This window comes from Lissotriton vulgaris, chromosome 11 (assembly GCF_964263255.1).
Source record: "Lissotriton vulgaris chromosome 11, aLisVul1.2, whole genome shotgun sequence".
Classification (NCBI taxonomy): domain Eukaryota; kingdom Metazoa; phylum Chordata; class Amphibia; order Caudata; family Salamandridae; genus Lissotriton; species Lissotriton vulgaris.
Genome location: NC_141699.1, coordinates 93,389,781 through 93,410,534, shown reverse-complemented (window position 1 = coordinate 93,410,534; position 20,754 = coordinate 93,389,781). Strand labels below are relative to the sequence as shown.

At 42.1% G+C, this 20,754-nt stretch overlaps 1 protein-coding gene across 1 annotated transcript in view; it reads right to left on the bottom strand.

The window, feature by feature from the left end:
• Nucleotides 1-20,754, bottom strand: part of LOC147679023 (solute carrier family 2, facilitated glucose transporter member 11-like) — a 572,060-nt gene that overhangs the window by 32,003 nt on the left and 519,303 nt on the right. Inside the window, exon 10 of the mRNA XM_086944707.1 lies at nucleotides 10,444-10,519. Coding sequence (XP_086800833.1) covers nucleotides 10,444-10,519 — 76 coding nt within the window. The remainder of the gene's footprint in view (nucleotides 1-10,443; nucleotides 10,520-20,754) is intronic.

The following is a 20,754-nucleotide window of genomic DNA, read 5'->3' as shown; positions in this document are numbered from 1 at the left end:
GCAAAGGAAACACATGGTACGCAAAGTGGAGCACCACCCAGTGAGGTCCTTGAGTGGATGGTGCAGGCCTATTCTAATGACCCAACAGAGGTCTACATTGTTTGTGACCCATTGGTGTATTGGTATGGGAAAAGGCCTCACTGGCCACTGCTCAGCAGGCTGGCTATAAATTATTTGTCTTGCCCACTCGCAAGTCTGTCTTAGGAACGAGTTTACAGTGCTGCTGGTGCCATTGTCACTTCAAAAAGGTCCTGCCTCTCGCCCAAAAATGTGGAGAGGTAACAATGATCAAGATGAATCAGCACTTCATAGCACCAGATTAGAAAATATGTGAATCCACGCACGAAGAAGAGGACACCGACTTAGGTGACGGAAGCTCTTTTCTGTTAGCTGACCTACTCCATGTTCAATTCACAGAGTTTGAGGACAAGCTCTACTTCCCTGACAACGAGGCTTGAAAAACGTACTTTTTGTTTTCTTCCGTCCTTTTTGACTTTTATTTCTGTGTGTCTTTCTTTGATTTGCAACTTTTAGCACAACAAAACTTTCATCACAACAAATCCATCAGCAGCACAGTCTTCGTCTTATTTTCCATATTGAAGGTGCGCTGTCTGCATTCCTGAAGTTCACAACTCAGTCATGCTCCTCTATCCTCCTCCTCCAGACTCCCCCTATCCATTTCCCTCAAGGCAGATGGCCGGATTACGCAGAATCTAGAAACTGTCGCTTCAGTCCGTACACAAGTCACCTCAAAAGAAGTGGGACTGGAATGACTCACTATGCTGACTGCACCTTCTGAAATTGACACGAGAGGCTGCCCAGTGGCCGTTCACTTAAATAAGATGATGACAAGTGGAACAGGTAATGAATGAGATGGTATGCAGTGGTGACACTGGCTGTCTGGCTCTGATGAAAGCAATTGTAGTTTGTTTGTTGTGCATGGAGGGAACGCTATCTATGTGTTCTGTTATTATTATAAACAAACAACAACAACAGGTAAACAAGTCAACAACAACCACAGCAGACCTACTTGTCTGTCTAGTCGTGGTATGGGAGTAGTCCAGCCAGTGTAGTGTATGCCACAGACCAGACAGCAGTTCATGTAAAATTGTGGCTTTGTGGCTTGCTGCATAAAATTAGATATGCTTTGTCTGTCTGTGTCAAAGAGGTATACTACATCATCAGGTTGGTTCACTCAGTGGTGCCTGCCTTGACCGTCTGCATGGCCCTGGCCTGCTGTGTGCAAATACTATCCTTGAAAAGAAGACTCAGAGTACGTACTTTAGAAATGATGCCTGTATGTGTCGCCTCTGAAAGTGTTATTTTTGCACTACACACCGTACCTTATATTTATTCTCAGTGCTGTTTTAATATCCCTTCCTGTTTTTCCATCAACAATTGCAGGCCGGCTTTTACCTTGTGCCATGGGAACAACATCAATCTGCAATTCCGCACCCGCCAGGCAGGCAGTGGACAGTATGTCTGGTCACCAAGATTGATCGACGGAGCGTCAGATGGAATGGAGGAGTACTGCGAAGAAGAGGACTGGCTGGATGCATTCAACTTCCCAAATTGAACAGGACAACAACAACATACAGTTACAGTATCCTCTTCACTTCTCCTTATCTTTTAAATAACGTATTGTTGTGAACTTCTATGAGTGCGACTCTCTGCTTCAAATTCATCCCTACAGCTATTTTATAACTTTCTTTGCTATTTTTAAAACTAATGTAATGTACTACTAAGTCATTCTCTCTGAGTGATGTTGCGTAAATACAGCAGCCCTGTACTGTCTAATAGTTTAGTACTACTTAGCAAGTTGTTGTTAGCAGCTCTACTTTTCAGTAACCAAACCATCCATTTAGCTAACAACGTCATGCATGCACTTCCTTTATGTCCGTTAAAAGATTTATGGATATCTCACATCTTCGTATCCAAAGATTTGTTTTTCTTCATTTGTTGTTTGTCCATGCTGTGTTTTTTTCCTCTCTCCACAAAACCTTCCCCAAAAAAAACCATTCCCATCCAATTTTCAAACCCTAACCCTCTTCCCCCCGGCTGTGTGGTTTTCATTGAGATGTGACTAAATAACAACAATAATTCCACACACTTGCTGGGGAGGATAAGGTCAAAGCAACAGAAAATACATTTCAAGGATGGTGAAGGAATCCGAGGATATGTTCGTACTGTGTACTGTACTATCTATCGTACTGTTCTAATGCTACGCTCAGGCCGCTCAATGTTTCATTTCCTTCTTTTTCATATGCTGCTACTGCCAGTGTGTACCACTACTGCTACCAGCACAACAATGAAATTTCATCCGTCCAGGTTTCCATCCATACGCAACCTCAATCAGCATTTGCCATGCATCCAGCCCTGTGTCTAGCCCTATTCTCAAACAGGAATCACAGGTAAGATAAGCATTTTGGGGAGGTAGAATAATGGGCTAGGACTCGGAGGAGAGGAGAGACTGACAGTAGTAATAGTAAAGTACTAGTAGGCCAATTGAATTCACTAACTCTATTAGTGGCACTTTTGTACATTTGTGGACGTTTTAGATAATTCATGCTGGTAAGTTTGAGGAAATCAAACGTGCAGTAGCCCGCGCCCACCACCCCAAAAAGTAATATGAACGTGTAAACTATGTTGAAGTATGTAAAATAAATAATTATATATTATTTACCCTAACAAAAATAAACTAGACCCAAAGACCCACCCCTCTCTCTAACCCCAATAAATGTCCATTTCAAATGTCCCGCAAAAAGTACCTCATAATCCCCAACTCCCAATTCCCACCCCCAACAGTCTTTAAAAATGGGGCAAGGGACACAGTCACTTCCGGCAATGTCCTGTGGACAGGTGGTCCCGCAGCTCTTTGCGGAGGTCCTGGAGCTGGTGTTTATGCTTCTCCACCGTGCGCTCCAGGTAGTCCACTCGGCGGCGTAGCCAGCGCAGGCGTGCCATCCAGGCTCTGGGGAGGGCAGCTGCTGATTTTGTTGTTGTAGCTGAGCGGCGGCGTGCTGGAGGCTGCTGGCTGGTGGACCCTGGGGCACTGGAGGAGGATGCAGCTGTTGCCACCTCCTCCTCCTGTTCCGGAGCCCACAGCCGGCGATATTCTGCAACAATGATCTCCAGCTTCCGGGCCCTGGCCCGGACAGACATCTCCTTGTGGGTGAGCTTTTGTGGAGCATCTATATGAAGAAAGATTGAAAAATACTGCAACCAATACTCTTTAACAATAACACAAAATAATTCAACAGAAAGTTGTCTCACAGTTACACTAGCAACTTGCCAGCACAGTATAACATTTTGGCATGTATCTTTCCGCCGTCTTTGTAGGCCTGTAACATTAGTGGGAGTTTCAGGAATTCTACTAGCAGCACTATGGACTCACTACATAGTCAGAGAGTCATAGAGTACACCAGTCTTCTTCTTTTTTTATCTAGTTTTGCGAAAGAAATTACTTGTACATGAACTTGCGGTAGCCGGTATAATGCCAGCTCAGTCAGCTGCACCCAAGAAAAACAGACACAAGCCATGATGACGCAGACCCGCATTACTTTAAGCAGTACATTTAGGTGGAGATAGGGAAGCTCTTACTTTTCTATAGGGGTGGCACTGGCCATACTCGGTTACATCAAGGGCTACTGCTCAATGTAATTTACATTTGGCGCTGCCCCCTGGGCCTTCACTACTACAAAATGAAAATTAAGATTATTCATTTCTGATCATATATCCAGCCAATCACATGATCTTTGCTTATATGATGGATGACTTTAGGTGCTTTGTTTTGATAGATTGAGTGAACAACAGTGATAGTCCACCCATCATTGACACAGCTGAAAGAAAATTATTAACATAGGGAGTGAGTGTGGTACCCATAAATGCCGGAGGAAGGGACTTGACTTGATATAATGGGAACTATACAATACATACACAATATATGCTGTGCTTGCAAAGTAAACTACTGTACTGTTAGTCAAGGGAGTATTTCTGAACAATCACAACTTCTAGTATTTGGATTTCCTCTGCTTTGCTACTCGGGCACGGACATGCTGTTCAAAGTAACACTCTTCATCCACTGAGCGTCTGCTCTACATACACCTGTGCTATCTCTGAGGAAGAAGATACCATCCAGGCTTCCAAAGTAAACGTCTATCATTCTTCTTAATGTCTCAACTGTACCAACTAACACCCTTTTCATTTTATTTGGTAAACCACCATCTTGACTTGTATTTCACTTTCACCCAAATGATATATTGCAATGCACACTACACATTTTCTGATTCACCCACAAAGGCAGTCATCTTTTCTTTCTCCTCCAACCATCCTTGCTTCAAGCAGCCATGCATCTGATTCCTTTCTATCAGCCACCTCTGCATGCATTCAAAAACACGTATCATTCTTTACAGTCATAAATGTTACGAGTCGCTCGTCCTTCCTTACACCCTTCTTTCCCTTTTAGTTCATCACATCCCTCAAGTTAATCTGATCTGACTTGGCTTCACAATAAAAGTTTCACAGCTGAGTTGAAGTCAAAAAGAGGGGGCCATTGCTTATTCGAGAACTACCGCCGCTAATGCTATGGCTAAGTCAAGGGTGACTGTCTTCTCCGTGATTGGCAAAAAAGTAGTTCTAAATTAGTAACTGTTCATAACAGTACAGTGTACTTCTACTAGTTTAATGTCTACTCTACAGTACATCATACACCCCTTTGCGAGTCAGCCTACTCTTAAATGTCAATAAGTAAGGAGTATAAAAACTTACCACCGTCCGCCGCTGCTGGGCCATCCCCCTCAGCTCCTCCTGGTGGCATTATGGTGCCGCCGCATCCGCCCCCGGATTGGACCCCTCCGCGCTGCTGGCCCCGGCACTGGTGGTGGGAAGTGCAACATCTGATGTTGTGATGACGCCTACAAAAAACATGTCATATTTAGATGCCATACACCACCCCCTATTTCGTCTCGTAGTGGAAGAGAAAATGTTAATAGATAAACTATTTTTAATTATTGGGACTAAAAAAGAGTAACAGTTTGGGGGAGGGTGTTAACTTATATGCTTAGCCATAACATGCAACACTTTTTGGCACAACTGATGAATGTTAGCTTTTTAACGTGCAACAATTTTCTAATTACAGACAGATCCACCTACTCCTCATCACCACCAGGAGGACTTGAAGTTCCAACAAGGTGAGGGCTCCCGAGTCCCGCACAGTTACTATTAATAATTGGATGTGTTAAGTTGAAGTATATACTAGGGAAGGGTGCTTAAACTTTAACGTCATCTATCAACACTGCTCGCTGGGAATACTGCGCTATTAAAAATAAGGAAATTCTTTTTTTATTTCTTATTTGAATATAAAACCTAAAAACTAAAAAACACTGTGTGGTATTTGTTCACGAGTGAGTGAGCGGAAGGGTTTGCAGTTGCACTACTGCACTTTGCAAGCATGCTTCCGTGACTCTGATAGGTAGGGACTCGGTAGACTTCTTCTTCTGTTCTTCTGGGTCGTATAATCATTGGTCAGACACACTAGATAGTCGGTCAGGGGATTGAGGTTCAACGTCTGTTCTGAGTGAGGTATTTGGAAATTCAAACTGCACCTATCATCAACAATGTCCTATTTTTCTTGTCCATACTTCTGTATGTGCAGAATAGTCCCTGAAACACTAGCGGTATGGTATGTGCTACTATCAAATCAAAAAGCCAACTACTAGCTTATTCTTGGTGGACATTGACATTTTGTTGTTGGAAATTGTCAAAAGCACTAACATTAAGAAGCCTGGAATAGACAACAAGGCCAACCTAGAGGACTGCACTCAGTGCCTCTAGAGCTATTGCTGGATCAGAGTTTTGTTTAACACCGTTTGCCAGCTGTGCAAGCTTAGCTACCTACACAGACCGACTCATAATAATAGTAAATAGTAGTAGCACAGAGAGTGATGGTAGAGGCAGGATAAGAATGTAGAAACAGTCTACAAGAAGATCAAAGACTATTTTTTTGCAAAAATAGAATTAGGAAACAGATGGAATGAATAGGAGCTGTAAAAGTTAGGGAAGTATAATTATTAATATTAACAACAGAACAACTTACTGGGGCCAGCAGAAGAGCCTGCAGAGGACTGATCCTGCCTACCTTGTTCCGCTGGAGTCTCAGGTGTGGTGGTCTTCTTGCCCCTGGGAGGTGCTGATGATCAAGAAATAAACACAAACATGGATGATTGTTTTTGTTAAATATTTGATTTCTTTGACCACAATCTAAAATTATCTCGGGGAAACAAATTACCAACAATTGTTGCACTACATGTATTGATTGACCTATCTGATCTGGTCAACTAGGATAGATAGTACAGTATTGCTGGATTCGCAGAATATCTACTTGAAAAGTTATGTAAATTACTAACTAAACCAACAACAAAGGTTCTACTACGACTGCCAGCACTCAGCAGCATGCGACGTGACAGACCTAGTCCGTCATCATGATGGCAGACCACTAAAAAATGTCCTACTACTAAATAACAAGTCATAATATACTCAACCTATCGATCCACCACTATCTGTTCTTAGTGGCAGCAGGAGTACAAAGGAAGGACTAGACCTGAGTCTCTAGTCTCTCTAGCATTATGCAGTTCTGCTCAAACGAGCACAAAGTTGCAAACAAGTAAGCATAGTAGCAACGCCACTGCAATCACAGAAGCTATTTAAACATTAATTTACCTGCAATGTAATCGAATCGGCAGCATTCTTGCTCTTCGGGGAAAACATATATTAGCAAAATAACACAGAGCAGAAGAAAACAAAGTAGTTATTACTTAACAGCATACCACCCACTCTCCTTGCTAAATACAGAGTACAAAACGCTATTCGGGGAAAACATATATTAGCAAAATAACACAGAGCAGAAGAAAACAAAGTAGTTATTAAATAGCTACTCACCAAGGCCAGGGATCTCCACGTCTAGTAGGTGGAGCAGGTCTTGCTCCCGGTCCAGGACGTCCGACCGCCCGTGCGTCGCTTGATTGTAGGTGCGCCGGACCTCCGACTCCCTACGCCTGGCCCGGCACACCTTATCCCACAGCTAGCGATGCTCCCGGAGGCTATACCCTGGACCGGGCCTGCCCCCTTCTGCCACGGTCTTCGGGAGGTGGCGCTGGACATAAAAAATCAGTGCGGCCACCTCCACCGTGCTGAAGATCTCCCTGGCCTATACATCCTCCCCCCTTAATTGCCCGCAAGGGAGCCGAGTACGGGGTGCAGGACCCTTCCCCTTGCTCTTCCCGGCTCCCTTTGCCATGGTCCTGGACAGCTGGAAAAAAAATAGGAAAGAATAGGGAAAAAGTAAAGAAAAGAAAAGAGTTAAAACAAGTAGTTTTAAAGTAACCAAAAGTAGAAAAAAACACAAAATATAGATGTAGAAAAAGAGAGGGATAGATAATGAGCAAAAAAGATTTTTAAAAAAGTTCAAAGAAACAAAGGATTGCAAAGATTAGGGGAGGATTGAAAAAGCATGCCCAGAACCATAGCAATGAATGAAAAACAAGATGGCCGTGCCCATTGAGGACCGCGTTTGTAAGTTTGCACGATATTTCCCGCGCAAGCATGCAAAAACGCTTGCGACCACAGAATCGCACCCCGCGCACAACGCGAGAATGCACTAGTGCCTGGAAACGGAAATACGCAACGGGTAACTTCACGGTCGGCGCACTGAAAGAGGCCCGCGAACACGCAAAGCGCCCCGTGAACACGCAAAAAATAATTCGCACAAATTTGCAGATTTTGCGGAACGCGAATTTGCTTTCACACAAATTCGCGTACCGCGAATTAGCAAATTTCGCCCATACTTAGTTGTGTGTATGTGTGGATGATGTGTTGATTGAGTGGGAGATGAAAAAGGTGCAAAATAAGAAAGGCTGGAGACACCCAAACTACCCACTGCCTTGTCAGTTAAGTGGATCTTTGGATTTCCAGCTCATTACACAGATAGGGTGTTGGATTTCGCAGTGGAAGCAAGAGAAACAAGTACCACATCTAAGGAAGGAAGCAGGTGCACAAAGTACACACAGTGTGCAGTAGAAAGGATGCAAGAAAGGACGCAAGTGTGCAAATTACCCACTGCCATTCACGGGTAGTAGTTACCAAGAAGGCTGAATAAATGGCTTGCACTTTGAATTTGAATTAAAGAAGAATAATTGATAACCCCAGCCAAGAAAGGCAGCAAGTAGGTGTGTGTATGTGTGGGTGATGTGTTGATTGAGCGGAAGATGAATAAGGTGAAAAATAAGAAAGGCTGCAGACAGGCAAACTTTCCACTTCTTTGTAAGGGAAGTGGGTGTTTAGTTTTCCAGTGCATATATATATATATGTATTCACTGAAAAAACATAGGTTTCACACACAATATAGTTAGGTATTAGCATTTAAAAAACCTTGCAAATTCACTGAAAAAACCATAGGTTTCAGCCACGTTATAGTTAGGAATTAGCATTTAAAAAAACCTTTGAAATTCACAGAAAAAAACATAGGTTTCACACACGTTATAGTTAGGAATTAGCATTTAAAAAACCTTGGAAATTCACTGGAAAAACCATAGGTTTCACACATGTTATAGTTAGCTGGACATTTCACTCATACAAAACCTTTGAAATTCCCCCGTTAAAGTCAGTTCAGCTAACTATAACTCGCGCGCCCGCAATGTATTGCTGATGACGTCACATATTACACCACTCATGACATGGTCAGTGACATCACTCATGACATCACTGATGACATCTCAAATGACATCACGGATGACATCATCCTTGTGACAGAGTGGCAGACCTGCTGTCAGCGTAATATAACCGTTGATACACACATCCAAAAATAGAAACTAACATTTTTAAATAAATGGAGATACCAATACCACTTGCAACAACCTATACAGTAATTCCACCATCTACATACACATCCACTCATTCACCAACACTTGTATATAGTCACTCATACATGTAATCACTCATCATATGTACTCATACACCTATACATGCTGTTACACACCAACACTCATCCATAGAGTTACTCACACACATACTCAGACATGCAAATAAACTCAAACATCCATTTACTTGCACATACAGCTATACACAAACCACTATACTTACTTTTACTGAAACATACACATACTTGACTCTTAAACAATCACTTATAGAAACACATACTTATTTATTCAGGAACTCTTCCAATCTCTCACTCTCACATATACTCACTTATATGCATCAATACTTAACATACTCACATATACTAGATTAAAACACATGTAGTCACTCATAAAGATACTATTGAGGCAGTCATTCACTCACTAACACACCCATACACACACTCATACAGTCCTGCGCTCATGTTGTCTTCAAAACACATACAAACAGTGAGTCACTCATTCATGCATCTATGCACTAAGTAAAATCTCTCACCGAACTATACAGACACTCATACTGATACTCAAGAAACCAGCTAATAACCCATATTGACACTTATGTAGCTACTCACCAACCCATGCAGCCACTTATAGACAAAGTGAGACACAAATACATATATTTACATATTTAAACATTACTCGCTAATACATGTATTCCCTAAGATACACTTAATAAATCAGTTATGCAATCATTTTTGCAAAAAAAACATCCATTTACACACTTATTTACCCATTTATTCTTCCATTGACCTTAAGATATACATATATAAAAAATACGTATTTTTCAGAAAGACACACAGTCACTGGAGGATGTCATCAGTGATGTCATTTGAGATGTCATGAGTGATGTCATGAGTGATGTTACTGACCATGTCATGAGTGATGTAATATGTGACGTCATCAGCAGTGCATTTTGGATGTGCGCTAGTTATAGTTAGCTAAACTAACTATAACAGGGGAATTTCAAAGGTTTTGTATGATTGAAATATCCCGCTAACTATAACATGTGTGAAACCTATGGTTTTTTAGTGAATATGTATATATATACACACACACACACACATAAAACGAAGTAATTTAAAATATAATAACTACATATACTTACCATGCGTGGTAAAGATATGAATAGTAGTTGCATGCATTGTAAAGACATATATTCATGCCCAATTGACTCTGACCAAGTCTGCTGGCTGGCTCTGCAGAGCAGAAGTACAGGGAGTGGCTGAAGGACATGCAATGTGGCCATTACCTGCTGGATAAGATTGCAGCTCACACCTGTTGGGTAGCAGTACTGACTAGAAAGCATGATCACTGATCATTCACTTGACCTAAATGAGGCCTTTCTAGAAGGCACTGACAACACAGTACCAAGTGTAATCTGGCAGGAAGTAAGTTGAAAGTTGTCAATATAGTTAATCTATGCTTTGAAAATAACATTGAATTTGAACTTTGCATCATAGTTATAAATTGTGAGTGTACATTTTTTAGTACTTACATGGACCAAGACCAAACAGAAAGGTAAAGAGAGTGATGAAAGCTGCACTAGCATATGATAGCCAGGGGAACCATGCCTAGAGTGGAAGAAATGATGGCCAGTGTTAAGAAGATTGTGACATCAATAGTATTAACACAGTAACAAGTTCAAGTGGAAAACAAAAACAAACAGACGCTTCCTAGAGGAGGCAAGTGAAGCTGGGGAAGGGAACGTATATTTGTTGTGAAGGGACAAAACAAGCTTACAAACATTCAGTATTACAGTTGGCAACTTTCATGCTAACCATTGTACATGCATGTCATTTAGGGGTGCCCAGGGTTCAGAACTGTGCCTCTTGGCCTATGTCTGCGACCACTAGCACTGTGCTTGCGACCTCTGGCCTCAGAAGAAAGGTACACACTTGCAACAGGAGCACTAATGGTGTCTTGGTGCTCTGATTCCCCTAAGCACATAAAGAAAGCAAGACATACCAGATGACAGAGAAGGGGGAGATAGAGAGAAGGGGCAAAGGAGAAAGACAATGAGTGGAAATAACTTAATTAAGAGCAGCAAGAGGACACTTAGGAGAGATGGGTGAAAGATTGAGAGACAAAGACAGGAGTGTGCAAGAGAGACACATGGGGATTAAAGAGAATCAGAAACAGTCCCACATTTCAAAATACAAATACATTGGCCATTTGTTGTTGTGTTAAGAGTCAGCAAAGGCCCAGAGTGATACTAAGTAGGGCTTAAGACAAAACCGTAAGTATCAATTTTTAACATGCCTTTTCAGTCTTTGTTTACTTTAATAAAGTGTCATGGACCGCTAACACAGCTCTACAACACATTTGAAAGTGCTTTCTGTGTATATCTGCTGTTTGAAGTATTTACAGATATGGGCAAAAAATATCAGCTTTAGGTGATTTTGATTATTTTTGTTCCAGCCCAGAAATTAGAATACTAGTATACTAGTGGTGCCAGTAAAAAAACGGCCAAGTGGCAACCCTAGAAACAGGGAATAACAATGAGAGAGAAAAGGTATTCTGTGAGGGAATACTCCTGGTCCCCTTAATCAATATCACTAAACAATAGGAGAAGTACACCCTGGAGGCACCTCGATGCCTCCGTCAAAGGGATAGAGGTGCACAAGAGAAGGACAGATTCATCCTTTTTTAGAAGACCCCTCACTCACCAACCTAATTGGTGACATGCTTCATCATCGGGGTCCCACCCGGATAGCCAAATGCCATCCGGGTGTGCTGCGACACCTGACTACAGTGGAGCGGGTTTGTTATAGATTTTATGTGTGTAAGTGAAGAACAGTGGTTTAAAAGTTGGCCAGTTTAAAACTCTCTACAAACGCCTCTTTATTCTGGAGTAACTGAGCAACAATAAAAATATTCGTGGAACACCATACCAGATTAGGTTGGCCTGTGGTATCAAAAGTGAAGTTAAGAATAAAAATGGTCTACATGTTTCAACCTCTTGAGTGACTATCAGGTTTTTGTCAGGGCCAATGGAGGTAACCCGGGCGGTATACACACACTAAGGTGTATCCTACCCTTGGCTACTCAGTAACCCCACCTAGTACTCACAGTGGTGGTTAATGTTTCTTTTCCTGGTTTCTAGAAAGAGAAATCTTGCAGTGCTAAAGTACTGTGCCTCATGGGCATCGGGGTCTGGATAGACGATCCTGCCACGTTTTTGTGTAGAATCAGTTGTGGTTGTTCCGCCTATTTTGGTGAACCTCATCGACGCTCTGTGCGGTCAAGAAACAGGTCAGGTAACAGGTGTGAGAGAGAAAAAGGTGTAAAAGGCAATGAGATAGGTGAGAGTGATAGGTAACAGACACATAGACAGGTGATAAAGAAACAGCTGAGAATCAGGGACAGAAGATTGATGGAAGGGGAAGACAGTATGAAAAATGTGATATAGATAGAGACAGATGAGAAAGAGATAGCTAAGGGAGAACAAAAATAGAGGGAGTAACAGGTGTGATAAAAGTGATTAAGAGACAGCTGGTGATAGACAATTGAGAGGCAAAAGGAGGTAGGTGAGTATTGTTAGAAAGAGACAATTCAGAAATGGACAGGTAAGACTAGTAATTTAAGAGAGAGGGGAGCTAGGTGAGAGACTTCTGAGAAAGAGTTGGTTCAGTGAGAAGTAGAGGCAGATTGTAGGGGAGACAGTTAAGAAAGATGATAGAGGCAGCCCATAAAGAAGTCGGACAGGTGAAAGAAGAGAAAGGCGCGATAACGAGACAGGTTAGAAAAACCGCACAAAGCCCCGACAAAGCTGTTGGTCTAGGGGTTCATGTTGTCATCAAATCCTGTGAGGCTATCTGATAGCAATATTTTTTTATAGTTTCCCAATTTTGATTGTTTCAGTCTAGATGGCTTACATTGTAAACTGTAATATTTATATCACATGATAGGAGAGGATTCAGTTTCTAAGGTGCATGTTGAAAGTACAATGTAAAGTAATGTTACTCTATGTGACATAACCCCACTCCACTAACGATTCATCTCATCTTCCTAAAATGTGTACTCTTTTTCTTGTACTCCAAGTTCACTGACATTGCCCACAAAATATTAGCTTAGCAAACACTATAAAGTCAAGTTTTTAATTCACCTAGCAGTCAACCATTTGAAACACAAAGTGTCACTCAGCATTCCTGTAAATTATTACAGGTGTTTAAGGACATTCCGAGTGATATTGTGGTTGTGAAAAAGCAACATAGAACTTAAATGTTACACTTTTGGTTCCAATATATCATCGGTGGTAATAAAGAAAATATATGTTCTAGATATGAAGAGTTGAGGCTTACCAGCTGAACTGATATGTGTGCTCGTGTGTGGGAGGTGATTTCCCTGCAGGTATGAAGAACAAAGGGTGACTGGTAGGTGTGAAGTGCTTCTTGTTGTAATGGAGGTGTGCTAGACCAGGCATCCTTGGTGTGGTTTCCCTTGTCATTTTGCTTCTACCTCCTATATGTTTGACTGTGTACTGGACTTAATTTTTGCTGGTTTGTGCACTCTGCAAACTTTACCACTGCTGATCAGTGCTAAGGTGCAAGTGCTCCCTGTATAAATTGTGATTATGATTGGTTATACATGATTGAAATATTTTATTTACGGATAAGTCCCTAGTAAAGTGCAGTGTGTTTGCACAGGATTATAAATCAAATACTACTAGTAGACCTGCAGCACTGATTGTGCCACCTACTTGAGTATGATTCAGAAAAGGGGGTGGTGATGGACAGAGCATCCGAACTAAGCAGAATACTCCTACCCAATCAACAGATCAGGGCTTGATCCATCACCGTTTTTTAGCTCACTGCACCATCCCAGCTAAGAACCTGGCTACATGCAAATTAGTCTGTCCCTGGCCCAGTGCATCATGGGAACAGGGCAGACCAAACTACCAAGCCAATTCTTTAACTGGAAAGGAAACAAGCTTGCGGGGACCGGTTTCTGGCATTACAGCCGTCTTCGGCCCGGCTTGCTTGAATCCTGATGGTGCAGTGAGCAAGGGACTCACATCTGAGCATACCCTTCCACGCTTGTGGTGGACAAAATGATTTAGAAAAGGGGGTGGTGATGGACAGAGCATCCGAACTAAGCAGAATACTCCTACCCAGTCAACAGATCAGGGCTTGATCCATCACCATTTTTTAGCTCACTGCACCATCCCAGCTCAGAACCTGGCTACATGCAAATTAGTCTGTCCCTGGCCCAGTGCATCATGGGAACAGGGCAGACCAAACTACAAAGCCAATTCTTTAACTGGAAAGGAAACAAGCTTCCGGGGACCGGTTTCTGGCATTACAGCCCATGATGCACTGGGCCAGGGACAGACTAATTTGCATGTAGCCAGGTTCTGAGCGGGGATGGTGCAGTGAGCTAAAAAACGGTGATGGATCAAGCCCTGATCTGTTGACTGGGTACGAGTGCTCTGCTTAATTCAGATACTCTGTCCATCACCACCCCCTTTTCTGAATCGTTTTGTCCACCATAAGCGTGGAAGGGTATGCTCAGACATGAGTCCCTTGCTCATTGCACCATCAGGATTCAAGCAAGCCGGGCCGAAGACGGCTGTAATGCCAGAAACCGGTCCCTGGAAGCTTGTTTCCTTCCCAGTAAAAGAATTGCCTTGGTAGTTTGGTCTGCCCTGTTCCTATGATGCACTGGGCCAGGGACAGACTAATTTGCATGTAGCCAGGTTCTGAGCTGGAATGATGCAGTGAGCTAAAAAACGGTGATGGATCAAGCCCTGATCTGTTGACTGGGTACGAGTGCTCTGCTTAATTCAGATACTCTGTCCATCACCACCCCCTTTTCTGAATCGTTTTGTCCACCATAAGCGTGGAAGGGTATGCTCAGACATGAGTCCCTTGCTCATTGCACCATCAGGATTCAAGCAAGCCGGGCCGAAGACGGCTGTAATGCCAGAAACCGGTCCCCGGAAGCTTGTTTCCTTCCCAGTAAAAGAATTGCCTTGGTAGTTTGGTCTGCCCTGTTCCTATGATGCACTGGACCAGGGACAGACTAATTTGCATGTAGCCAGGTTCTGAGCTGGGATGATGCAGTGAGCTAAAAAACGGTGATGGATCAAGCCCTGATCTGTTGACTGGGTACGAGTGCTCTGCTTAATTCAGATACTCTGCCCATCACCACCCCCTTTTCTGAACCTACTTGAGTAGTCCTGTAAACATTCCTCAGGCCTGCCACTGCAGTGTCATTGAGTACAGTTTTAAACTGACATGTCAAACTGGCAAGTTCACCCACTTGCTAGGCCCAAACCTTCCCTTTTTTGATTGTAAGGCACCTCTAAGGTGGCAGGGTGCAGTTTGTGTTAAAGGTAGGCCATGTACTGGTGTATTTTACATGTTCAAGATTGAAACACTGGCAATTTTGTTTTTCACTATTGTAAGGCTTATCTCTCCTACAGGTTATCATTGAAGATGTCTTATAACATCTTACAAGTGTACATTTCAATTGGGAAAATATTTAGATTTGTGTTTGGGTTCCCTGAACTCAGGATTTTAAAAAACATCTTTTTGTGAAGTTGTTTTTCAAATTGTCTGTTTGAAAATGCCACTTTAGAAAGGGGGCATTTTCATGCTTTATCATTCTGTGTCACTGCCTGCCTGTGGACTCAACGTCTGGTTTAGACTGACAGCTGGGTTGTTTGTGCATTCACTCTAGCCAGTTACACAAAGGGAACTGAAGTATGCCCTGCATATTCTGATTGCCCATCACCAGGCTGATGGGCCTTCCTAAGCTACAGGGGTGGGAAGAGTTGTCTCTGACACCTGAATAGGGCTGTGTATGGTCTCTCAGAGAGCCGTCTCTACTTCCCTGTGGTGTGTCTGGAGCCAAGGTAAGGCAAAACAGGATTTTGTGGATAAAAAATGACTTTCTTTTGAAATATAACTACTCGATAGACCAAAGGGGGTATAAGTATTGGACCTACCACCCCACATCTTTGGTACACTTCTGGACTGAGGGCCCTGCCAAGAAAACAGCTGAAGAGCTGTCAGGAGGAGTACTTTCCCTTTACTGTGTGTTGTTTTACTAGGTTGGCCTGCAGTTGCTTCTGTCTGTGGGCAATGAAAGAACTGGACTTTGCTTTCTTGTATCCTGCTGCACCAAGGTTCGCCACATGTTTCTGTGCGCTTGCCTGGTGAAAGTTTCAAGGCTATCAACAACTTCATCTGCAGCATCTGTGAACTCCACTGCTAGGAGTGCTGATCTGTGGTGCCAATTCCAGTTATGGGTCCTGAGAGGTGGTTCTGCTGCTTCAAGACTCAAAAATCCATGCATCACCCTTACAGCTGCATTGTTCCCACAGCAAGCTTGCTGTGCGGTTGTAATACCAACGCATCATTGCCATGTGGCTGAAAAATCAATTCAGCACCTGTTGATGTCCCTAAGAACCACCACAACCTAAGTCCAGACCACCGTTGTGACTTCAACCCAGGCACTACTGTGCGTTTGAAAGAATCAAAGCATTACCTGTCTGCAGCTGTGGAAATCGACGCAGGACATGTGTCGCCATCTCATTGACCCAAAGGGCCTAGATTTTCTCATGCATCGAATGTGCGGCAAGTTTACAACACATCACCCGGCCGAAAGCAGTTGCCTCTGGAAACAGAATCATTGCTTCTCCTCGCAATTTGGAATCGACGCAACACTTCTCCTGCATGCAACAGAGCTGACACCTCCATTCCCCTGGGACACAAGAATTGATGCATTGATGTATTTGCTGTTGCTTTTTACCTTTGCGGCTGTTTTTCATCTTGGATTTTGAAGCAGCAAAGGTACTTTCTGCTAAAGTCAATGCATCCATAGAGTACTATGGACAGAATTGCTAAAACTTTTTAAAAGGGATATTTTGAGTTATGCCTGTTGGATTATTGTCATTTTGGTCTTGTTAGGTTTAGATTAAGATTGTTTATTTTTAGAAACTGGGGTGGAGTCTGTTTGTAGTGTTTTCACTGTGTTACTGTGTGTGATATGTACAAATACTTTACACATTACCTCTGAGATAGGCCAGACAGCTAATGGCAAGCTACAATGGGTTGAGCAGAGGTTTTCTGGATGGGTCCCTACTTTTCTGCACAAAAGTAAATGTTCTGCTCTTGGACACATATGTAAAGGCTGTGGGTAGGAGAACCATTTTGCAAAGCAAAGGAAGTGCATAACGGTGTAAAGACAAAATGGCCACCAGAGCATTCCAGAAGCAATGTTTGACACACACTCACAAGGCCAAGCGGCAATATCAGTTGAGACAAATCAACACTGAACAAAGTTTATCATCATCTAAATCATCGTCAAAGAGTTCTTCTGTATCAGTATCAAGTGAAAGTAATGAAAATGATTGTGCTATGTCTATGTTTACCTCACAAAAGCATGCGCATGTTGGGTTGGCCGCTTGTGAAGAAAAATGTCAGTCAAGAAAAGATCAACATACCAAAGTCATTCAAACACTGTGCGATGATTACACTGAGAGTAAATAGTTATTCAATACTTCTCATCATTAATATGCCTGAAAGGTAAACTGCACTCTGTTTCTGGAGCACATGGAGTTGCAAAAAATAACACTCCTCTTTTCCTCGTTTACACTCACCAACATTTAATGGCCAAGTGCAAGCGACAAAAATCCAGTTCAAGACCACTTCCCATGGAGATTTCTCAATGCAGGCGGTCATGGAGGGTCATGACCACTCCCATTGAGAAACATCCGTTCGGATAGAGGAAGCTGCCATAAATCTACTCAACCAGCAGAAAGCAGTAGCACCCTCATTGCGCTGCACACATTGCAGCTTGAATAGATTTTCCAGGATGGAACAAAAATGCTGCGCTAAAAATGAACATGAAGGATCACGACCTAACAAACTACGCAGCTTGTGGAACTCTGCGTAGTGAGGCAGAGTTTTTAGGTCACTTTGCATGAATTCTGGCCAGGCTTAATGGTTGATAGTGGTACATCGATAAACATAATGCCTGAGGAGAAATGCAATGATCTATTTCCATTGCCGCAACTTACGCCATTGAAAACTAAAGTATATACATGGGCTGCATCGCTGCCTTTAAAAATCATGGTTCATTTGTAGCAAAAACTTAAACACAGAAAAACAAAGGCACAAGAACCCATTCATGTGCTTCAAGGCAGAGCGTCAAGTTCCTTTCTACTCAGTTTCAGCACAGCTGCTGATATGGGACTGAATTCCATGAATTACAATATGAATGCTCACCACAAAATAGTAATTCAGATCCATTCATTCTTTTATGGTTTGGAAAAGCTTAAGACTATGAAAGTAAAGTTGCATATTAATGAGGACGTCTATCCTGCTGCTCAGAGACATTGGCACATTGGTTTTCATTTGGTAGACACTGTTGAAAAAGCCTTGAAGCCTTACTTAAGCATGACAATATTAAGTGCTCAACTCGTCCAAAGCCATGGGTTTCTCCCATAGTGGTAGTGCCTAAAAAGGACAGTGAAGGATCTATACGTATATGTGTTGACATGAGTTAGGCAACAAAGACAATTATATTAGAACAACATACATTGATGACATAATAACACATTAAATAGTGCAAAGGTCTTTTCTTGCCCTGATTTAAAAAAAAGGTTATTATCATCAGTTAGAGCTTTAAGAAGATTGTAGGTACATTACAACCTTTTCTGCTCATGTTGGTCTATTTAGATGCAAAAGATTACGTTTTAGTGTGTCATCGACTGCCAAAACTGTTTCAAGACGTCATTTGATGTATCATACAGCCTGTCATGAATATATTCAATTAAACCAATTAAATATTGTTTGTGTTTCTATTTAAAAAGAACATGATAAAGATATAATACAAGTATGTCATTTTCTTGCTGCAGCAGGTTAGACTTTGAATGCAGACAAGTGTGAGCTCAATAAGACAAACCTCAAATTTGTTGGTCATATCTTTCCTGTTGGGGGTATGGCACCAAATCCTTCTTAAGTACAAGTGCTGTCAAATGCTGATACCCACAAGATGTTTCTATGTTGTTCATTTCTTGGCATGGCAGTTACTGTTATGGATACATACAAGACGGTGCCACTGTCAGTGCTCCGTTGAGAGACTTGACAAAAAATAACACTTAATTTCATTGGTCACATGAATGTGAGAAAAGCTTATGAAGAATTAGCCAAGACATTGAGAATGCTATCGAAATGCATACTTCAATCTGAAGTTTCATACAGAGGTTGTTGTTGACGCTAGCCTAGTCAGGCTAGGTGCTATCCTTGCACAGCACAGTGGACTCAAATGCTCGAAGGCATATTGTGGAATGTGCAAGAAGAAGTTTGTCCCAAACAGAATGTGCTGACTCACAACCTGAAAAAGACAGCTTGGCTATGGTATGGGCTTGTGAACATTTCCATGCATTCTTTTCTGGAAAGCCTTTTACACTAATAACTGATCATCAAGCTTTACTGACCCTATTTGGCAATTCAAAGGCCAAATTGACTACTTCAGTCAGTCAGTCAAAACCACTTTATTCGATTAATTAAAATCATAAAAGTATTCTAAGTCATATATCATACCATTCAGACATCTTAAAATCGATTAATACAGTATTAAACATTATGTAGATTTCAAAAACAGGTTAAAAAAGCAATATTTACACAAAATTCATTACAGTTTGCGCTCTACAGTATGGTAGGCATGGATTTAAGTATCTATCCTCAATTGTAATTCCAATCTTGACCTTGATCTCTTACATCTAACAGATGCAGCCAAAAAACTAGCAGTGCAATACATAATTACAGGAGAATTCATCATCTGTAAATATAACAGTGCGGGCTTGTACCGCGTGAAACCCATCTCCTTCAGGATTGGTTTTAAATATCGAATACGAGGTTCACAATAAAAAGAACAAAAGAACAAAAAATGCGCATTATCCTGGGTGGAAAAACCATCACATTTGCATGGGGACGACTCCTCAAGCTTACACCAATCTTTCTCTTCCCACAGAACCGTATAAATTTGATTGAAGCGGAGCTTGGTCAGTAACCACCTATGAAAAAAATTAGTGACCACTGCCAGATAAGGAGCCAACTCAAATGATGAGGTTATCATTACATGTGCCCTCACAGAGGGTTTGCATAGCTCATCCGCTTCGCGCTTGGCAGCACGTATCCTGATAAAGTTAGTCTTCACCCACAATAAATCAGCTTTACACAGGGATTCTGGACTATCGAAGATCTCAGGGCGTCCCAGCTTCACGTCCAGGGACTCAACATATGACAGCCACTGAATATCCCTCTTGTGGTCTAAATTAAGACAGTCTTTAATGATCCTGTGGTTAAGGCTAAGGTTCGGATTTAGCCAGAGCTTGATCCACATCAGGAGCGGAGCTAGATTTATTGAGTCTAAAAGATAACCCAGGCCTAACTCAAGGTGTAAGGAATGAGTAGCAGTTGACTGGGGTAGTCCCAGCAAGGATCGAAGAAATTTGTTTTCCTCTGTCTGGATACATTTAGAATTAGCATATCCCCAGACTGCAGCCCCGTATCTAGCAATCGCGGCAGTCTTGGCTTTGTAAATGGCCAAGATAGCCTCGATTGGTTTTCCCCCTAATCTCTTTGCAAACCCCAGGATTGCAGAGGATGAGCTTCTCACCGCATTTGCTTTTGATGTAAACTGCGGTGTCCAAGTTCCCCTTTGATCGAAAATAACCCCCAAATAAGTAAAAACTTTAACACTTGTGATAACCTCACCTTCGCAGAAGAAGGTTTTTTCTTTAAATTTGCTGCATCCTGCTGACATAGTGTGAGATTTACTCTTATTAATCACC